This window comes from Mesoplodon mirus (genome assembly GCF_964341445.2).
Source record: "Mesoplodon mirus genome assembly, chromosome: 7".
Classification (NCBI taxonomy): Eukaryota; Metazoa; Chordata; class Mammalia; order Artiodactyla; family Ziphiidae; genus Mesoplodon; species Mesoplodon mirus.
Genome location: NC_138983.1, coordinates 92,409,596 through 92,431,925, shown reverse-complemented (window position 1 = coordinate 92,431,925; position 22,330 = coordinate 92,409,596). Strand labels below are relative to the sequence as shown.

General features: G+C 46.2%; 2 protein-coding genes across 7 annotated transcripts in view; one reads left to right on the top strand and one right to left on the bottom strand.

Annotated features, from left to right (window-relative positions):
• The window catches only part of LOC309807661 (uncharacterized protein), a 150,201-nt gene that overhangs the window by 112,372 nt on the left and 15,499 nt on the right, over nt 1-22,330 (top strand). Inside the window, exon 5 of one of the 6 annotated variants that reach the window (XM_082627496.1) lies at nt 14,631-14,722. The exons of 4 other annotated variants lie outside the window; for them this stretch is intronic. In XM_082627496.1, coding sequence (XP_082483622.1) covers nt 14,631-14,680 — 50 coding nt within the window. In that variant the 3' untranslated portion in view covers nt 14,681-14,722. Of the gene's footprint in view, nt 1-12,601; nt 13,579-14,630; nt 14,723-22,330 lie in introns of those variants that run through there. One more of the 6 variants, XM_082627499.1, reaches the window with a different exon arrangement.
• Nucleotides 14,929-20,699, bottom strand: LOC309808054 (NUT family member 2G-like). Its single transcript, XM_082628060.1, has 7 exons — nt 19,817-20,699; nt 19,045-19,120; nt 18,734-18,862; nt 17,570-17,693; nt 16,776-17,240; nt 16,255-16,371; nt 14,929-15,734 (listed from the first exon to the last, which is right to left on the bottom strand). Exons 1-7 carry the CDS (start codon nt 20,502-20,504, stop codon nt 14,943-14,945), a joined length of 2,391 nt encoding a protein of 796 aa, XP_082484186.1. The 5' UTR covers nt 20,505-20,699; the 3' UTR covers nt 14,929-14,942.

The window sequence follows — 22,330 nt, the reverse complement described above, 5'->3', positions numbered from 1 at the left end:
TGGCGCAGTGGTTGAGAGTCCGCCTGCCGATGCAGGGGACACGGGTTCGTGCCCCGGTCCGGTAAGATCCCACATGCCGCGGAGTGGCTGGGCCCGTGAGTCATGGCCGCTGAGCCTGCGTGTCCGGAGCCTGTGCTCCGCAACGGGAGAGGCCACAACAGTGAGAGGCCCACGTACCGCAAAAAAACAAACAAAAAAACCCAAAAAAACATATGCCACACACACATTCTACAGGTTTCTGCTGATACACGTTAGCAGGATATAGCATTTCTTTTGATGTATATGCTAACTCCTACCAGGGTGGACATTATACTTGCCTACTGGGGCCTGGTAGAATCTGGCTGTAGTTATTAGGATGCAATAAGTGCTGATGTGGGTGGGTCTTGAGAAAAGTAGAAATTTCCTTGAAAACTAACCTATTTAGATAAGGTCTTTAGAGAGATGTTAAGTAAGGGAAGGTTAGTTTCCTCAAATGGGGAGGAAGAAGGGTGGCTTCCTTTGGCGAGGAAACCACAGGAAGATTTGGGTTAAAAATTTTCATATGAATCTGAGTCTGCCTACCTGCACTTATCCTAAATACTCAATATATCCTTATCTTAATACCCAACTCTTCCTGATCAACGTCCTGATATTAATCTGTGAGGCTTAGCACAAATGTACGTTGAACTTGCATTTTAATTCTGCAACCCACACTTTTAGATTTGAAACTTGATCCTCAGCCATGTCTGCTGTGTGGCTCTAAGACATGAGAAAATTTTAAGGCCCTCAGTGTGGCTCTCTGTGTCTTCCCATGCCTCGATCTGAGAGTTTAAACACCTAACACCTTTTAACATTAAGTGTAAACATTTGTAAGCTCTCTGGTGCTATAAGAAGCAGCTAATGGTCCCCGTGGTGCTTGTAGTTATTACTGCTGTAATAGACAAAATCAGCTGCTGCTTGAGATGTAAAAGTATTGTCTTCAACTGGCAATATGTTCAAAGCAAATATTGTCGGTAATTTATTTATTGCTTCCACTACTCGGAAGAAGCACTTGTCTTTGCATTGGCAATGGAGTCACTACTACATTCAAGCTCAAAACTTTATTCCAGAGTCCCATCTTGAGCATCTTTTTCCTGGGATTACTCATGCAGGACAGGAAATCTGCTTCAGGAAGTTTAGAAAGTAGATTTTAATAAAAGGAGCTTGTTTCAAAAGTTATAAAAGCTGGAGTCAAATGAAATAGGAAGGCAACCTAGAGTTTGGAAAGACTGAATCCCCTAAGCAGAACTGGAATGAATGTAGAGACTGCTGGTGGGTGCTGGGAACATGGAGGGAGAAGCCCTTGAGCAGGAATTGGACGCATGAGGGAGACGAAGCCTCAGTTGTATGTACAACTCAAAGAAAGAGGGCATTCTGGGTTCTCCCCTATCCCCTTCCTCCAAACTCTCACCAGTCCTTCCTTTACTCAAAATTAATTGGAAGCTAGTTGTCAGTGAATCCTGGGAAACCGAGTTTTCAGGAGTCAGTCCTCTAAAATAAAAATCAGAGCTGGAAAAAGAAATAGTCTTTCAAAATTATTCACACAAATATGCCATCCCTTTACAATAACTTCTCACATTCCAGTTCACTTGTTCAAATACCCCACCACTATGATAGTACTTTGACGCAAGTCTGTTTACTCCCTTGCTTTCTCCTGATACTGCCTTTGTATCTCCCCTTACTCTCTTACATTCCAATGTCCATTATCTAATAGTGTGTTTGTCCCTAGCCCTGTTCCAGTGTCTTTTAATTATGCTGGATCAACCCAAACCATTGCTTTCTCTTTTCTTGATCTCCAGCTTTCAAAGTCTTCCCAAGTAAAGTGTATAATAGTTTAGATTGTTTGCTTTATAAATTCATGATCACTAACCTAAAAGGTCCTTTAATATTGCCCTTTAATTCTGCTACATTAATCTGGACCCATCATTTCCCACTCTTTACACTTTGTTCTCTCTTTCTGCACTATTCTTTTTTTTTAATCTTTATTGGAGTATAATTGCGTTACAATGTTGTGTTAGTTTCTGCTGTATAACAAAGTGATTCAGCTATTGCACTATTCTTAAATGGCATGTCCCCACCATTTGCTATAATATCAGGAGATAATCTCTTTTAATTCACAGAAAAGAAAAGAAAAAACATGAGGAGAACTTTCCTGTTAATTAACATAATAGAGTTACTACATCTGCTGCCATCTTTATCTCCTTTGGTAATTTAACAGAACAGAAGCTCTATTCCTACTAAACCCAATTCCCTTACTCCTGATTTGGATTGCATCACCTTGCACTCTCTAAGGATCCTTATTTTGTTCAATACCTTCTCTAATCTGGATCTTTTCCACTATCTTTTTTAAACATTCTAAAATCTTCCAAATTGGGAAAAATAATAAAGAAGAGTAAAGCAAAAAAGAAAAGCAAAACCAAACTCACCTTTCTCCACCTGACTTCTGTTACTAATTACCACACTATCTCTTCTTCAAAGGCACAGTTTTTAAAATAATTCTTGAAAATGTTTTTCTATATCTTGGCAATTGTGAATAATGCTTCAATGAACATGAGAGTGCAATCTTTTTGAGATCCTGATTTCAGTTCTCTTATACATATATATATACACACACACACACATATATATACATATATATATACATATATCCATTCAGAAGTGGGATTGCTAAATCATATGATAGTTCTATTTTTAATTTTTCGAGAAGCCTCCATACTGTTTTCCATAGTGACTCTATACCATTTTGTATTCCCACCAACAGTGTACAAGAGATCCAATTTCTCCATATTCTCCCCAGTACTTGTTACCTTTATATTTTTGAAACTAAGCATCCTAACAGGTGTGAGGTGATATCTCTTTGTGATTTTGATTTGCATTGCCCTGATGATGAGCGATGCTGAGTACCTTTTCATATACATTTTGGCCGTTCATATGTGTTCTTTGGAAAATGTATATTCAAGTTCTTTGCCCATTTCTTGATGGAGTTATTTGGTTTATTTGCTACTTAGTTGTGGGAATTCCTTATAAATTTTGGATATTTACCCCTTACCAGATATATGATTTGCAAATATTTTCTCCCATTCCATTGGTTACCTTTCCATTCTGTTGGTTGTTTCCTTTGCTGTGCAGGAGCTTTTTATTTTGATGTAGTTCTACTTGTCTATTTTTGCTTCTGTGGTCTGTGCTTTTGGTGTCATAGCCAATAAATCATTGCCAAGATCAGTGTCAAGAAGCTTTTCCCAGAATGTTCATCAACAGATGAATGGTTCAAAGCATGTAGTATATATTTACAATGGAATATTTTCAACTTTAAAAGAAGAAGGGGGTTCTACCATTGTGGCAACAGGGATGAACCTGGAGGACAATACGCTAAGTAAATAAGCCAGTCACAGAAGGACAAATACTGCATAATTCCATTTATATGAGGTATCTAAAATAATCAGACTCATGGAAGCAGAGAACAGAATGTTGGTTGCCAGGGGCTGGGGAAAGGGAGAAATGGGGAGCTGTTGTTCAACAGGTATGAATTTTCAGTTATACAAGATGAATAAATTCGAGAAATCTGCTGTACAAATAGTGTCTGTAGTTAACAATAATGTTAAGCACTTAAAATTAGTTAAGAGGGTCAATTTCATGTTAAGTGTTCTTACCACACACAGAAAAAATGGGACACAAGGAAGCTTTTGGAGGGGACAGATATGTCTATTACCTTGATTGTGTTAATTGTCTCATGGATTTATGCATATGTCCAAACTCATCAAATAATATACATTAAGCATGTGCCATTTTTTGTGCATCAGTTATACCTCCATAAAGCTGTTTAAAAATGTTTCTCTATATTTGATATCTTCACTTTATGACTTCCTTCTCATGCTTCAACCCACTCCCAATAGAATCCATCTTTTATTACTCCAATAAAAAGGTACTTCATAAGCTATTTCCAAATCCATGGATGCGACGTGAAAATTTTATTTCCTAGTTACTTGACCTGTAAGTAGGATTTGCTTCTGTCTTTGAGACTTGATTTTCCTTGACCCAAAAACTCCTCTGGTTTTCTTCTAATCTCTGCGGCAGTTCATTCTCTATCTTCTTTGCAGGTACGTATGCTTCTCCTCAGACATTAAATGTTGAAATTCTTCAAAATTCAGTTTTAGGCCATTATGTCCTCTCACTCTGGAACTCATAATATGATTTCACAGAAACACACAGCTTCAGTTACCAACTCCATAAACTTTGGACATTTGTGTACCTGAGACCTCTAATCTGAATTCTGTAAATCCAGTTGCCTATTTAACATCTAAATCTGTTCATTTAAAATATACATAAAGCTAAATACTCACGGTCTCCCTAAACTGCCTAATCTCTCCTCCTTCATTTTCATTTGTCTTAGTGTATAGTGACACCATTCACCCAGTTGTATAAACCAGGCACCTAACAATAATCCTTGAGTTCAACCTCTCGCATCAGCCACTATATCCTATCCATTATCAATCTTATCCATTTTACCTCCTAGATACTTCCTTAATCTATCTAATATCCTCTATCTACTCATCGTTGTAAGTGGTAAATTAATGCATGAATATATATTTCCCTGATTGCTTTGCTTGGTACCTATAGTTTTTATGGCAGAAAAATTTATATTAAAAAAAATCCGTTCATCTTCCGTATATTTTCCCTTCTGTTCCTCCATCCTCCTGTCCCCATTTCAAGCAAGTATACAGGACTCCCTAGAAACCTCTTCCTCAGGAAATATGCCATTTCTAAGCATCAAGGTGTGAAGGAGGAGATTACAAGGCAGTTGGAGGATTAAAAGCCAGTGAGTACAACAAGCACTGCCTGACACTACCTTGTTACTGGATAGAGCCTTGGAGCTGCACCAACTCATTAGAGGGATGTAGTTGAGAGAGATATAGGGAAGGCATGTAATAAGCATGAGGTATCTATCTCATCAAATATTTCAGCATCCCAAACATTATAGAGGAACATTTATAAATGGGACATAAAGGTACAGGTGTCCCGGTCTCAGAAGACCAGAAGGACCTCCACAACACTTTGATGTTACAGGGTTTTTATACCACTTTGGTTGTATAAGGTACCTCTAATAATGGCTGAGTCTAAATTCTCTACTTGCTCAGTTATTTAAAGAATTAAATTCATTTAAATCAAGTAAAGAAACAGTAGGTTTATAGCAGCTCATAACTGCTTACTTTTTTAAAAAAATGTATTTATTTATTATTTTTGGCTCTGTGTTGGGTCTTCGTTGCTGCACGCGAGCTTTCTCTAGTTGCGGAGAGTGGGGGCTACTCTTTGTTGCAGTGTGCGGGCTTCTCATCACGGTGGCTTCTCGTTGCGGAGCATGGGCTCTAGGTGCGCGGGCTTCAGTAGTTGTGGCGCATGGGCTCTAGAGCTCAGGCTCAGTAGTTGCAGCACATGGGCTTAGTTGCTCCGCGGCATGTGGGATCTTCGGGAACCAGGGCTGGAACCCGTGTCCCCTGCATTGGCAGGTGGATTCTTAACCACTGCGCCACCAGGGAAGCCCCTTAACTGCTTACTTTATGTAGAAAGGCTGTCACCAATATATGGCAAGAACTTTGCTTGTATAATTTACACTAACTGGTATAATACACCTTCTACAAGAAAACTGAACAAGAATGAACTAGGGAGCAAAACATTTTTATCCTTTGAGCCATTCTGTTTTTAAGGGTTCTTGTAAGCTCTGATGTTTTATCTCTGAGAGAAAGAAAAAAAAGTTTTTTAATTGGAAATTTAGAGATTTTTTTTTTAAACTTAAAATGAAAGATCTTGGTAGTAATTGAGTGTATAGTATTGTGTCATATGTTTTATTATTCATTTTATAGAACTAATTGCCCATGTGTTCCTATAATAGGGGAGGAAAAAATAACGGTTTTAGTCCCAGTATAGATATTGCATGATAAAAGGAGAATGATGACCATCTCCATTTCCAAAGGGAGAACAGGAATTCAAAACATGCTATGCCATAAATCGTTTAATTCAGCATTTTAAAATATTTTGAGCATTTTGAACTCAATGTTTTGTAACTTCTAAAAAAGTATAATGTATGTACATAAGTTCCACACATTTAAAATGAGTTGTTAAATTGTTAAGACCTGACTTCTTTCTCAAAATTAAGGTATGCTAGTCGGACCTGAGAATAGCCTCCAGAGGGCGACCAAGTTTCATCCCTGCAAACAACTGCATCAAAATTTAACATTGCTTCCAACAAAAGCAAGGACTTTCTAAAGTTAAAATTTGAAAAGCCAGTGATAATAGTTAATCCTTGAAAAAATACCATGACCCAAAGTCTGAATAGCTCTGCAAATATTGGTTGTTTCAGAAGGAGACCACCTCTAATTTGATGGTTTAGTAGAGCAAGGGCCTTTGAATCTAGACAAATCTCACAAAGCTACTAGATCAGCAGAACTTGTCATCAGTTCACGCATGCTCTGATTTTCCTGCTCACTGAAGTCTACCTCTTCTAAGCACCTTGTATTAGCAGGGTTTGGCTCTTGCATTTCCACAGACTTAAGGCCTTAAATTCAAGGGTCAGCTCTACAAATGGTTGATATATTACTTTGTAAATAGAGTTTCATCTATGGAATGGGATAAATATCTTCCTTATGTCTCATTGTTTTGTGAGTATTAAATTAGATAAATATATGAAAACACTTGACACAATGACTGGTAGGTAAACTTACTTTCTGCCCATTTCTTTTGCCCTCCCTTTTTTTCTCCTTAAATTGAGAAAGATAGGATCTTATTATGTCATTCACTTCAATGTTTTAGTGCTATATCACTCTTCCATTACTTTTCCCCAAAGTATATTTTTAAAAATCTCACAGAAATAAAGTAGTGATTAAGTTTAAATAATTGATATTTCTCAATCCCTAGACACAAGTATATCTAATACAAGTAGGTTTGTTAATCCTTGACTGATAATGACTAGAAAATAAAGAAGTATTTCTAATTGGGCAGTCCATCCAATTGGCTCTCACCGTGTACCAATGGATTATTTTTTTTCTACTTATTTCATCTTTATTAAAGCTACAACACAGAGAACATTAGTTGAGTTTACTTTGTAACTGCCCTTTCTCATTATTCCTGACCTGTATCTAACTAGCAGACAGTTACTTTTGATTCTTCTGAGAAAGTTCCTAAAGCATTGCTTTTCTTTATAAAATAACCTTCCTGAAGGTAATGCTATTTTTAACTACTGATCAAGATGGCCTTAATGTGTCCCTCAGTTTGGCTAAACTTCAGACAGGATTTTTCTTTACCATAGGCCCCTAACCTCCCTTTTCTGAAAACATTTACTTTAAGAAACTTGAAATTATAAATTCTTTCTCTGCCCCTTTGAGATGTAAATTTTCTCCTAGTCACTTGATAATTTTCCAACCCAGAAATGTCTTTCTCAAGGACCTGGGAGTCAGCTCTTTGAAATATAACCTTCAAGAAAGGTATTGCCCTTACTTCCCAGTCTCTGTGGGGAGTATAGGAGCCTAACTTTGATAAGAGCCAAAGCAAACAGAGATGGTCTAATTATATTGACCAACCTCTTCCCCAGCATCCTCTACTATTTTTCCTACAGCTCATCCTGGCATCTAAAAACTTCCATGCCTTTTGTTTCAGCAGAACGGAGTTCAGTCTCTCTCCCCTATTACAGAATCATCTTGAGTAAAGTACTCCTTGCCTGTTTAACCATCTGGTGCAATTTTTCTTTGACATCACTCCATCACATACTCCAAACTGCCTACCACTTTCAGATTAATCTTATAAAACTTTGTATATGTGCTGCTGAAGTGAGCACAATCTTTATAGAACTTTGAATCACTCCCTATTTCCTGTGGCATGAAGCCCACCATTCAAACTTTTCCACAGTCTTATACCTTCCAAACTCATTAGTGTTATCTTCCAATTCCTGAATTCTCTCCTCCAATAATATTAGTACATTTTCTTCCTAAACGTGGCTCTAACATTTCCCCATTTTGAGATTTCATGTGTCTTCTAATTTTTTTAATATTTGGAAATTTTATTATACTGTATTTGCCCATAACAAATAAAATAGAAATTGTTTCAAGTCTTTGCAAATAAATTTAATACAGGGTATTAAGAACACCAGTGATGAAACTTCTGAGAAGTAAAGAAGGGCCACCTAGATAATGGAGTGATTAGTAGGAATAGGAATTTACTTGTACCCCTATGCTGGAAAGGCAAAGTTAAGGAGAGGGTTGTAAAGGTGTCCAGGGCCAGGTTAAATGATCATCAATGTCAGACCATACCAGTTCTGTCTCATTGGAGTTGGAGCCGTGGAAGTTACACAGTTGCTGCTGGAGAATCTTCACAAAGTAGAGGAAGAAAGGGAGAAATCTCATAGCTTATCCCTAAACTTCCATATACCATCAGTTGCTTCTTTTTGGCTGCACCTGATCAGAAGTAAGCTGCCTGTATGAGTCTGCTATCATGTGATACAAAACAGATTCAAGAAGGAACAATGACTAAATTCAAGAAAAAGCAGTTCCAAACTAGTATTTTTGCTTGAATGTTGTGCAACAGTTTGTTTTCTGTATTTTTTCTAACTTTATTGAGATGTAATTGACATATAGCATTGTGTAAGTTTAAGGTGTACAACCTGTTGGTATGTTACATGTTGTGAAATGATTACCACAGCAGAGCTAGTTAACACACCTCCGTTACCTCGCATAAATACCATTTTTTTTGGTGAGAACATTTAAGATCTCTCTTAGCAACTTTAAAGTATATAATACAGTTCTGTTAACTGCAATCACCATGCTGTAGATTAGATTCCCAGAAATTCATGTGCTAACTGGATATTTTACCCTTTGGTCAACATCTCCCCATTTCCCCCAACCCCAACCCCTAGCAACAACCATTCTATTCTCTGTTTCTCTGGGTTTGGCTGTTTTAGAGTCTACAATTTAGTTACATCATACAGTATTTATTTTTCTCTCTCTGACTTATTTCACTCATCATAATGCCCCAAGGATCCATAAATGTTGTTGGAAGTGGCAGGATTTTCTTCTTTTTCGTGGCTGAATAATATTCCATCTATGTACCTACCATATCTTCTATATCCATTTATCCATGTATGGACACTTTGGTTGTTTCCATTTCTCGGCAATTGTGAATAATGCTGCAATGAACGTGCGAGTGCAGATATCTCTTTGAAATAGTGATTTTATTTCCTTTAGATATATATATACCCAAAGCAGGATTGCTAATGTATGGTAGTTTTCTTTTTAATTTTTTGAGGAGACTCCATATTGTTTACCATAGCGGCTGTACCAATTTACATTCCCACCAACAGTGCACAAGGGTTTCCTTTTCTGCATGCTTGTCAACATTTGTTATGTCTTAGTCTCTTTGAGGTGATATCTCGTTGTAGTTTTGATTTGCATTTCCCTGGTGATTAGTGATGTAGAGCATCTTTTCATGAACCTGTTGGTGATCTGGATGTCTTCATTGGAAAATTTTTTATTCAGTTCTTCTGCCCAAGTTTTAATTGAATTGTTTGAAAATCTATATCTATCTATATCTATATATCTACATATAGATATAGATATAGATATAGCCACTGTATGAGTTCCTTATATATTTTGGATATTAACACCTTATCACGTACATGATTTGAAAATATTTTCTCCCATTCTGTAGCTTGCCCTTTCATTTTGTTGATTGTTTATTTTTCTGTGTAGAAGCTTTTTAGGTTGATGTAGTTATATAACAAGTTGTATAACCAGTTGTATATAACAAGTTATATAACAAGTTGTATTTCTCTTGGTGATTTTAAGATTCCCTTGTTATCTTTAACGTTGACATTTTAATTTTAATATTTCTTGGTATGGATCTCTTTAGGTTGATCTGCTTTGGAGCTCTCTGGGCTTCCTGTATCTGGATGTCTGTTTCTTTCCCCAGGTTAGGAAAAGTTTTCAGATATTATTTCTACAAATGTTTCCTGCCCCCTTTTCTCTTCTCCTTCTGCAGTTCCTATAAGGTGAATGTTATTCCATTTGATGTGCCATAAATCCCTTAAGCTTTATTCATTATTTTCATTCTTTTTTCTTCCTTATTCTCTGATTGGATGAGTTCCTCTGACCTGTCTTTGAGTTCACCTATTCTTTCTTGTGCTTCATCTACTGTATTTCTAAGTTCAGTTATTGCATTCTCCAGTTCTGTGACTTCTATTTGGAACTTTCTTATATCTTCTATTTCTTCGTTGAAGTTCTCACTGTTTTCATCCATTTTCCTTCTGAGTTCAGTGAGCATTTTTATGACCATAACTTTGAACTCTTTATCAAGTAAATTACTTATGTTCATTTCATTAAGATTTTTTCCTGAGGTTTTATTTTGTTCTTTTTTTGGAGTATAGTCCTCCCTTTCTTCATTTTGCTTGACTCTCTGTGTTGGTTTCTATGCATTAAGTGAAATAGCCACATCTCCCAGTCTTGAAGAGCTGTGTGACAGATGAACCTTGTCATTTAACCCTGTCTACTCTTGGTTGCCTCTCAAACCTTTGTGATTGTCTAAGCAGTTTATTTTTAATAGACCTGGCACACCATCCCAGCAGTTGAGGGTGTGCCAAGACAAATGAGCAACCCAAAGTGGAGGATCTCGGGCAGCACCTAGATTTAGGTTGATAGGAAGCCAGAAAACTTGGTAACAGCTTTTAAAGAATGCAAATATATTTAGTCTTGTGAGATTGCAAGTGGAAGCCCTGCTGCGCCCCAGAAGCAAGCAATCTGAAGGTGTTCCCTGGGGAGCAGTCACAAGAAAACAGTGCTTCAGATAAGTGTACAAGCTCCATTCTGGGAGATACCAGTGAACTGTAGTAAGGCAGAGTGAGGGTGGAGAGATGGCACCCCCAGCCTACCTTCCCCGAGAGCACATCCGTAGCCTCTAGATGTGTGCTGAACCTGAAGCCTGCTCTTAAGTCTTGTCCCTACTAGCAAATAGGCCTTTTTCATGTAAAGGCTGGGGCTGTGTCTCAGTCTGATGGGTAGTGGTACATCCTGGGGGTGGTATCCTGCCAATAACTGTCTCTCCAATTGTTACAGTCCCATGGGACCCAGAAAAGAAATCCCTCCTGGCCTCCAGAGCCAGGTGATCAAGGAGCATCCCCTGAGTGGAGGCCACAAAAATGGGATCTCCTGTCTTGGAGATTCTGGCTCTCTGGAGCACATCAGAAGGAAAGTGTGAAGATGATGCTTACTGGCTGAGTGAGGCGGTGGGAAGAGTGCAAAGATGACACCATTTGAATAAAGGGAAAGAGGGAAAAGAAGAAAAGAAGAAAAAAAATATATATATATAGCAAGACAGAGGAAGAGCAGGGAAGAAGGAGCCAGCTGGCTGGAGCACAAAGCTGTCACCTGCAGGAAAGGAAAAAGGGGAAAAAAGATGGCACCTTTCAGTTTTATCAAGGCAGAGAGAGAGCAGGAAGATGGCACCCGCCAGCCTCTGTCCCTGGGGAGTATTCCAGCAGGCCCCTGTTCCTCAGATTAATGCTTTAAAATTGGGAAGTGAGTCTCTTTCACCAAAAGTCAGAGTGCTTTTCAAAGGGCTGCTTCTACACTTGGCCCTGGGACAGGTGAGTCTGTGCACAGGCCCTTTAAGAGCTGTTCCTCAGTTCACCACAGCCCTGTGGGTCTCATGGGATGTGCCTTGTTGGTCTTCAAAGTCAGATGTTTTGAGGGTCTATCTCTCAGGTGCCAGCCTTAAAATTTGGAGTGCCCAATGTGGGGTCCATACCCTTCACCTCTCAGGAAGAAGCTCCAGGTTTTGAGTTCCTTCCTAATTGTGTGTCTCCACACCAAGGATGGGGTTTATGGCAAAATTGTGTCTCAGCCTTTCCTACTTGTTTTGATGTGGTTTCCCTCTGGTTTTCCTGATGTGAAGGGGTTGCTCCACCATCTTTTAGTTTTCTTCAGAGGAAATTTTTCCATATGTAGCTGTAGCTTTGGTGTGTTTGTGGGAGGAGGTGGGTTCAGGATCTTCCTATGTTGCCATCTTGAACTGGAACCTATTTACTGTGTTTTAAATTTTGGTTTTCAATCGTTCAGTTTGTTACTAGTATATGGAAATATGATCAATGTTGTGTATTAATGTTTATGTATTGATTTTATATTCTGAGATCCTGCTAAAGCAAGTTATTATAATTTATTATGAGTCTACTTATACATTCCTTGGAATTTTCTATGTAGACAATTATGTCATCTGTAAAGAATGACAGTTATATTTCTTCTTTTCTAATATGTATGCCTCTTTTTTCCTTTTCTTGCTGTACTACACTAACTAGAATCTAAAGTACTAAGTTGAAAACTAAGATTAGAGTGGACATTCTAACCTTGTTTTTGAACTCAGGGAAAAGCATTCATTCTTTCACCATTTGATGTGATGTTAGAAGTAGGTTTTTTGTAGATGTTCTTTATTAGGTTGAGGTAGTGACCTTCTATTCCTAGTTTTCTGAGCATTTTTAATATGAATGGGTGTTGAATCTCGTTAAATGCCTGTTCTGTATTAATTGGTGTGACAGTATGTGTTTCTTCTTTAGACTCAATATGGTAGATTACATTGATGATTTTTTACCATTGAACAAGGCTTGCATCCCTGGAATAAATTCCACTTGGTCATAGTCTATTATTCATGTGGATTCTGATGGTAGGTATTTTTGTGGATTTCTTCTAGTAGGGTAAATTATGGTTCCCCAAAAACGTCCGTGTTTAACCCCTCGTATGACAATATGTGAACGTTACCTTGTATGGAAAAATGGACTTTGCCGCTGTGACTAAGTAAAAAATCTTGAGATGAAGAGATTATCCTAAATTTTCTGGGTGGGCTATATATAAACACAAAGAGCTGTATAGGAGGGACACAGGGAGAGTCAGAGCTGGAGAGACCATGTGATGAGGGAAGCAGAGATTAAAGTGATGCACTTTGAAGATGGAAGAAGGGACTAATTCCAAGGAATGCAGGCAGCCTCTAGAAGACAGAAAGGGAAAGGAAACAGATTCTCCTGTAGGGCTTCAAAAGGAACAAGCCCTGAGACACCTTGACTAATATCAGACTACTAAGCTGCAAAAACTTTCTTTCACAAAGGGTCAAGGAGGGCTGGGAGCACATATGTGCTGCCCACCTGGACAGAGGGGGACCTGTGAGGCTGACCTACAGATTCTGTGGAGGTGGAGAGACATGAGCCCCTTTCTTCTCCAAGCTCTTTGCAGGGTCCAGCAGAGAGTCAGGCCACCTGTGGAAGCCTGCGGCCCCAGTTTTGCATGCTGGTGGTGTAGGGGTCATGTTCAGGGAATCTCTGTTGTCCTAACACCTGCCTGGGTCCTGGGGAAGGAATCAGAACTCAGAAGCAGGAGAAGAGCCTTTGGCCAGCAGGGAAGGGGGGGTGAGGCCCAGGGCAGGTCCATAAAAGATCAGAGCATCTCAGTGCTTTAGGAGGAAGGGGCTTCAGAGGTGGGCCAGCACAGGCTGTGACAGAGGCTAAGCAGACTGGGAGGGGAGGCACTTCCGGGAGACAGCAGGGGTCTACTCCCTGCCCCTCATTGTTTGCTCATCTCACTCTAATGAGGGGGTCATTTCCCCTGCTCTGATGATTCGAAGCCTCTACCGGCACCCACAGGACGGTGACTGAGGCCTCCACACTCCTCAGCATGGATCCCAGCTCCCACTCAGATCTGGGGCCACAGACACCTCTCCCACACCCTGCCGCCCCTGTGAGCAAGCTGTTCTTGTGAAACGTGGTCATAGTTTGTTAGGAGGATCTGTTTTCTATGGGGATACAAACCAGTGTTGATACCAGTACACACACATGTCCAGCCATGGGTGCAAAGGGAAGGGACAGTAGTTCTGGGGTGTCTTTGCAGACCCGTAGGCCCCTAACGCCAGTCCCCACAGCCACAGCCAGATGGGTCCTCCTCCCTCAGTTGAACGAGATGCTGCTGCACAGAAATCCCACAAGTTCCACAAAGGGGCCCAACTGTCCTTTCCCTTATACAGACCTTTAACGGGTGCCCCATGAATTTCCCCACACCCATTCCCCTTGTTGCATCCTCATTGGGATTAAGAGGTAGCTGCCCCCACCACTCTCCACATTGCAATAATCCCAGTGGAACTAGAGGATGCTCCCGCTACGATGAGGCAGACAGTCCTGTCCCCATGGCCAAGACTTTTCGTCTCTGGTCAGGCCACCCACACAGGAAACCCTAGATGAGCGGAGGGTCATCCCAGCGCCGTTGTCTGGCTGCTTCAGGAAAGCAGAGAGAAGCTCCATAATGACAAGGGCCGTCTCCAGGCTCCATGCTAGAAACTGGTGAGTGTCCAGAGGGCTGAAAGGCACAAGAGCAGCTCTGCCTCCCCAGAAGGTCCAGGGATGCAGAAGACGGTACAGATGCCCCAGAAGGGCCCTAGCCAAGCAGGCGTTAGAGAAGGGGCTGATGAGGGGGTCCCTGGGGAAAGTGAGAGCTGTGCGTTCCCAGGGGCAGCCTGAGGAGTCCTTGTCTATGTGGAGGAAAGGTGTGGCCACCTGTAGACCCAGAGCTCCTGTGACCTCCCTCATCCTTCCTTCCTCTCAGGATCGCTCTCTGTGGAGCAGCTCAACACCAACAAGATGACAGTGGCCTGAGAGCATTTCCCACGAAAACGATCTTTGTTCACAATTTACATACATCACTCCAAAGGTCCTGCTCCCACCCACACCTGGCCACACCCACCTCCCCCACCTCCCTAACCCCCCACAATCCCGCTCCCCCTCCCCCCCCTGGTGGTCCTGCCCCCCTCCCTTCCCCCCACATCATCCAGGATCAGCACTGGGAGGAGGAGGAGCCCCTAGGCTCCCCAGGGGGCTGCCCTGGGGCCTCGCCCTGGAGGGCCGGCCCAGCTGTTCCCTACTGGCTGCAGTGCTTCTTCCTCCTCTTCCCACGCTTCTTTGTGTCAAACGGGTCACGCTTTCTCTTTCTCAGCTGTGAGGGGCGAGCCAGCCCCAGAGCCAAGGCTGGCCTCCCAGAGACGCCGAGGCCAGCCCCGGGGATGGGCAGCTTCTCAGCAGCGGCTGGGCGTCCACACACAGCCCGCTTCCTCGACTTGGGAGCGGCTGGTGGAGCTGGGCTGAGGCCTCTTCTCTGAGAGGAGGGGGACTGGGGAGCACTCTGGGCCCCCCAACCTCCAGAGGAAGCCAGGGCTGAGACATGCGCAGGACTGAGGGACATCCCGAAAGGCACCAGTATATTCTGAGAGTCTACGATGAAGACGCTTTGGAGCACCTCCTCGTTCTCACTGGACCCGTCCCCGGGCACTCGGGCCTCCCGAAGAGGAGAGGCCTTTCTGAGAACAGACGCATCCCTGGATCTCAGTAGAGGGCCGGTGCGCCTTTGACCCTGGGGAGGGGAGAGCCGTACGGGCCGGAATATAGAGAACTCCTGACGTCCTCCAGAGGGAACAAAGACTTTGGGCCTGCACAGGGCAGTGTCTGTTTGGATGAGCCTATGAAGAGCCTCAGAATCGATCTCTGGTGGGCAGGCTTCATCACTGACCCCTAGATGGGGGTCTTGGTCGTGCCTCTGGGCACCTTGGCTGGCGTCGGACTCAGAAGGACTTGAGGCCATTCCGGGTGCACTGTGACTCGGGGCTGCCCGCACACCGTCGTCCTCTTTCAAGGCCAGGAGTCGTTTCTGCACCAGCTGGTAGGAGGGAGGAGGACAGTGACGGCTCCACACACACGTGTGAGAGGAGGAGCACTGGGCAGTGGGACAATGGCCCTGGGGGGGAGGAGGGGACGGGCGACCCCAGGACTTGAATCCAAATACAGACACTGTGGCAGTCCTGCCATCCTCCTGCAACTGATTCCCAGCTTTGTGACCTTCCCTCCCCTCCCGGCTCCCTATCCTCTCCTTCCTTTCACCCTGCACTGCACCCACCCCAGAACGGGCCCTTCCCCATGCCAGGCGTCCCAGGCAGGGGAGGGATGGACAGCGCTATATGGCCCTCCTGTTCTGGGGCCCTATCTCTCCCCTATTCACTGGGGTCCCTCCGTGCCCTGGTCTTCCTGGGTGTCCCTTGTGTCCCCTGTTCTACCGGGGATCCCTCCCTCCTCTGGCTCCCCTGGGTCATCTGGGTTCCCCTGTCCCCTGGATCACCTGGGGTCCCCCTCCCGTGGGGTCCCCTGGCTCCCTGAGTGTCCCTCTCCCTCCCCTGTCTCACTTCTTCGGGGGTGAGCCCTTCCTCCTGCTCCAGCTCCTTCTCTAGGGCCAAGAGATCCAGCTGTGGGTCTGGGGAAAGCAAATCTGCCAGGAATCCAGGGTGAATGACTGCCTCCACCTAGAACAGAAAGAAGAGGCTGTGAGCATCCTTGGCCAGGAGTGGCCTGTGAGACAAGAAGGCCAGGAGGGAAAGTGAAAAGCAGAGACCCACCCCACTCTCCTCCACAAGGCGGGGATGGTCAGCGCGCGCACACACACACACACACACACACGCAAACATGCACATACACAGTCACACACAAAAGAGCACGTATACAGAGGCACAAACACAGACACAAAGGCATACACACAGATAGACACAAACATATACACACAAACATCTGCGTAAACCTCCCCTAACACCAGGCTCAGGAACAAGGAGCTGAGCTTAAGTCCCAACGGCCTGAGCAGAACCCAGATCTTGGGTGCTGAGAGTTCCATGCCCTGGCATCTTGCAGACCCCAGTCTCCAGGCCTAGCCTACTTTGGTGACAAAGTCCTCCTGGGAACACAGCTTGTCGATGTAGCTTAAGAGATCCGGGTCCGAGTAGGTGCTGTCCTCTTCCTGCTGCAGCTCATTTCCGTCCTCTCCCCATTCTGCATCTGAGTCGCCTGTGGCTGAGTGGACGGGCCCCACCAGCACCTCCATGATGTCCATATACTCCCTCACAGCCTCAGGTGGAATCTCCTCGGGTGCCTTGGGCTCCGGGGGTCGCTGGGACCTGTGTGGCTTCGGGCGGGAGGGCTGGGCGCTGGGGCCGGACATGCTGGGAGCACAGGCTGAGGCAGAGCAGGAGGAAGGGGAGGAAGGTGAGGGGCTCCCGGTCCACCTCCTGACCACCGAGCGCACGCTGGTGAGGGCATTGTTGGGGGACATTGATGTGGGTGGGGGGGGGTCAGGACCACCTGAAGCTTCATGCACAGTTGGAGGGGGGCGGTAAGGGGGCATCTAAGAGAGTCACATGTAAGGAAGTGGGGAACCTCCAATTTTCCAGGGGTGTCCCCATCAAGCCCACTTCTTAGGCAGACTTTGTGTGCAGTCCTTTGACAGGGAGGCGTGAGAGAAGTTACAAAATTGACCAAGTCAATACCCCGTAGTGACAAAGGGCATCTGAGACCCCACCCCCCACCCCCCGCCTCGGTGGTTGTTTTGCTTGAAAGACCAATGCCCCTGTCTTGAAGGAAAATGATCCACATGGGAACAGTGGCCAACCCTGGGCCCCTGTTACCTGTGCGTTCAACTCCAGTGGGAACCTGGGTGGCTGGCTGAAGGCCCACTTTCGGGGCTGGGGGCCCCCGAGGATCCAGCTTCGGTGGGGCTGGAGGAGGCAGGCCCTGCGCGCACTGCATCCACTGCAACTGCTGAACCTGCATCTCCTCCTCGGCCTCAAATTCCATGAACCTGGGGAGTGACGGAGGCACAGGCCACCCTGAGAAAATGGCCTGGGTTCTGGAGCCCAACAAAGGCAGCCAAGAATGAGGGATTGGGAGAGGATGTGCCTTGGGGCTGTCAAGGCCCTGTGAGGTGCTGTCCACAGCAGAGAGCTGCTCCTGGAACTGATACAAGATCTGGGACCCTTCCTGCCTCACCAGCACTGGAGAGCATTCAACAGCATAGAGCCAGGTCGCTGCACTGAACCAGGTCAACGGGACACGTGGCTGACCCAGGGGGCACCCTCCTCATGCCCCCCATCCAGAGCCACATGAAGGGCTGACAGCCAGAGGCTGGAACAGGCATGTGTTCCCCACAGGGGTCCTTGCCCAAATCCAGGACCCTGGGTTGGGACTGAGAGTTCTGGAACGTAGACCTGGAGACAGGGCTCAGGAGAGGCTGGACGATGTGGATGCTGAGCTTAGAGGACAGGCCTTCCTTTCCTCTGAGAGGTGCTTGTTTGTTTGGTTTTGTTTCTTAAACCAAGGGGATTACCGTGGAGCAAACACTGGAAGGGCCAGAGACCCTTGGGCTGATGACAGCTGGCTTCTCCAGCCTCTTGAGGGATGCCAGGGTACCCACTCAGGCCACTTTTCGTGAGGAGAGGGGGTCCCAAATGTATGTCAGTGGCCGCCAGCCAGCCACCACTAAGGAAACAGCAGGCTGGCAGGTGGAGCTCTTTCCCCAGCCCAGCCCATATGGCCGGAGATGGACCCCTACTGGACTCACAGCTTCACCCTGCCCCGTCCTGAGACCTTCATGTCAGGGCACGGGTAGGTCAAACTCAGGGGAGGGCAGAGCTCGTGGTGGAGGAAGGACAGAAGACCCAAACTCTCAAGGTGAGGGAGGGGTTTCTGGAGGACTGTAGGGCCTCTGGGCTGCGGGCCCCCCGTTTCGAGCGACAGCCCTTCTCCTTTGTCCTCTCTGATGAGCACCCCCACGGCCAGACCCTGCCCTCACCCACTCGCCTCACCCCCCACGCAGACCCTGGGCCCAGGACGCTGACTCACTTTTGCGCCATCTCGTAGTAGATCATCCGGTCAGAGTTGCTAATGTGCTGCCATTCCTGCACGGCCCTGCACAGTCCCTCCTCCAGTGTCATGGTGGGCTTCAGGCGGGCCAGGGATCGAAGCGCTGGGCTGTAAGCACTCGGGGTCAGTCTCTGTGCCCAGCCCAGCCCCCACCTGCCTGACCCCACCCACCAATGTGGACCACACATCACTCATCACAGCATGACTGAGCAACAGGAGAGTGAGAGGCAGGTGTCCGGGAGAGCAGAGACAAGCCTTCCCGGCTACGGCTGTCACCACCTCACACTCACTCGAGGATGACCATCCACTCCCAGGCTACAGCTGGGACACTGTGCCTTGGGGAGCTCTTTTCCTCTTCAAGGCTGCCTTTTCATAATAAAAATCACCATCATCAATGAGGCGTGGCATGTGCCAGGCAATCTGCTCACACTTCGTAGATTAGCCCAAGGAGTCTTCTGCACGGTCCTCTGAATGAAGTGTGGTTGTCCCCTTTTTACGAGGGACCGCAGGTTTAGGATGGAAATGCCTGCCAGGCTCACAACTCTAGTGGGAGAGAGCCCATGCCCTTAGGAGAGCTCTACTATCACGCTGTTCCTAGTGGAATTCTCCACATCAACGAAGTCGAGGCGTGCATGAAGCGCTCTCCTGGGCCCCGTGCTCCTCCCCCTTCTCCGAAGTGACCTCCCCGGCCATGTACACTCAGGTGCTGTATGAAAGGAGACGTCAGCACAGGAGAGTGTGGCATCCACTCCTTGGCTCCTCAACTTACACCACGACCCTCTCTGACTGCAAGTCTTCAGGCCGTATTACCAGGAGAATCATGGAAGAGCAAGCTGGCTAGACTCACAGGGGGGTGGGGTCAGTTGAGATAAGGCACATTTCAGTCATGATGTCATGGACTGGCAGGCTCGCCCGTATGACCGACAGTGTGCCTTCTCGTGGCGTGGACATCGCCCTCACACCTCGCTTCCAGTATCCCTAGAAACCTAACCTGCGAGTCCATCCCCAGTTCCTCTTTATCTAAGAGCTCCGATAAGCTCATGACCCCCTGAGCGTTCACTCACATGAGAAAGCAGGAAAGAGCTTCCGCATCAGGCCTCTGGGGAAGGTGTCTCCGGGCCAGTGGCTTGAGGCGCTGCCACCGTCGGAAGTTACTGTACACGCTCTGGTGGTTAGAGCAGTCCTCCTGCGAGGCATAGGGCTGGTTGGTGTCCAGGCTGCCCTCCCTGGAAGTGCCATGTGGCCATGGCCCAGAGTTCACTGGGCGAATGTTAGGGGCCATCTGGGCAGCTGGTGGTGGAGCTTGAGGAGGAAAGCCTAGGGTCCAGCCTCCCTTGCCAGCCTGAGTAACTCCAACAGCTGGAGCAGTCACAATGGTCTCCATTGCAGGGGTTGCTAAGAATATGGGTGCAGGACATGCAGCACTCCCGCTGAGGGCCCCTGGAGCGCTCCAGTTGAGGGGGCCCTGAGGAACGATAAAGGTCTGAGTCTGGGGGGCCTGCACTGGCCTCCCTTGTGACCTGACTTGTACAGTGAAGTTGCAAGCCCCAGGGGCACCAGGGCCACAGCCACCATTAGCCACCAAAGGCATCCTGGGGAAAGCTGGCAGCCACAGGCTGCTGCCGGGAGGGAATGCGGGGGCGATGAGAGGTGGCAGGTGCTGCTCCCAGGGTGGCCAGTGCTGGGCGCCAGGAACGGGTGGAGGAAAGGACACTGCCGTGAAAGTAGACAAGGAGGCACCGGGGTTCATGGTGACATCCGTTCCCAGCAGTGCAGATGCTGTTGAGGCAAAGGAGAGGAGTGAATGGAGGAGGAGAATGGGCAAGTGGGACTGAGGCTTTCTGCGGCATCAGAGTGTAAATCTCCACAGATGAGAGACTCTTGGACAAGGGAAACTGCAGCGTGCAACTGTCTTCAAGTGATTTTCATGCCCTGACCTCCAGTTGAGAATTATTCCACTCGTGACCCCACGCCCATCCACCAAGCTCCCTGACCCCTGCCTGCCGAGAAGAAACTGCCTCAGCAAGCACTCACTTGGAGAGCCTCCCTAAGGCACACCCTGGCACCTAAGCCTCACAGGCTGTCTCCCAAGACCTGGAGCTGTGTGGACATCCGCTCTGTGAGAAATGCCCCTCAGCCGGCGTACTAGCAGGTAGGGGCCTTCTGCAAGGTAAGTTCTAGGCCCCCAAAGGCCCTTTGTGGACAGGCACTGTGTAAAATATTAGGGCCCCACCTCCTCCTCAGTCCTCCTTTTCCTGATGCTCAGTATAAATCCCCTCTTTCTTTCCTAGCCTCACAAAGCAAAACAAAATGCTGGAAAATATCTCTAATGGAATCCTGATACAAACCCATGACACTGGCCCAGAAAGCACCTGCATCTCCGAACAACCCACAGCAGATACGTAACATGGGCCAGGTCCTGCCACCCCTTCCCCAGTGCCCAGAGTCACTGTCATCAGTCAGGAGTTCTGTTCCTAGGGGCTTGGCGTGGTCTGAGAAGTAGGCGCGTGTCCCTTAGATTCTGTCATTTCACAGCCAGTGATGGCTGCAGAGGATTAAACAAGGGCCAGGGAATTGTCATGTTACATTGGTCGTGGGAGTATAGACTGCCTGTGGTCCTTCCCCTTCCAGCTCCCAATAACGGAGAGACAATCTGAGATGCAGGCATAAGCCAGATGCCATGGCGATCAAGTTGTCTGAAACACATCCCTGTTCAGGAGAACAAGGTACACACCACGGTGCACCTAACTAACCGGAACAGATGTCATAGGACGTTTAATAGTAACACAGAAGATCATCTTCCTGATCCTGGGCTACACTCCTTCCCCCTTTAAAAGAGGAAGCAGCCTTCATAGACATTCCACCCGAACCAACCCCACTCCACATCTGTTCCCTGTCCATGAAGGAGTGACATGAAATAGGAACAAACTCTTCCTCTCAAGGCAGCCTGAGGGTCCACCATGAGATACGGGACAAGATGAAGTAGGTCTGAAGTACTGCCATTCCACAAAAGGAAGAACAATTCAGAGCAACTCAGGAACCTGAGCCCTCTCTTGGCTGAAGTTACACGTAACGGTTGCCCATCCCCTGTTGAATCCAAGGCAACAGTTACCTGAACTGACAAGTGAGCTCTGGGCTGGGAGGAGTGGACGAGGTGTGGGCTGCGGCAGTTAGAGTAACCCCCTGCCTAGCTCTCGGAGAGGACACTTCACTGCAGGTGTGGCCACACACAGCCCCATTGAATAGTTTTCTCACCAAGACCATCTCTCCCCACGGCCCCCTGAGATATAGTATGCTCCTGTTCAAATCCCTTTGAAAGATATGGTGAGGCAAGCTTCAGGTGCCTCAGGAACACAATACAGCTCTAGGCTTTCCTCATGACCCTCCCTGTGTCACCACCAGGACATCACACACATCCTTACACACACGTTTCAAAGTGGCTTGTCTCCCTTCTAGAAAGAATCAGACTGCTGCCATCCTTTCTCCATTGCCAGGGCAATTCCTCTTGATCCACCTGCAACGACCCCTCCTCCCCAGGGCAGTCTCAGGTTTCTTCAGGCTCCCCAGTCTCCCCAG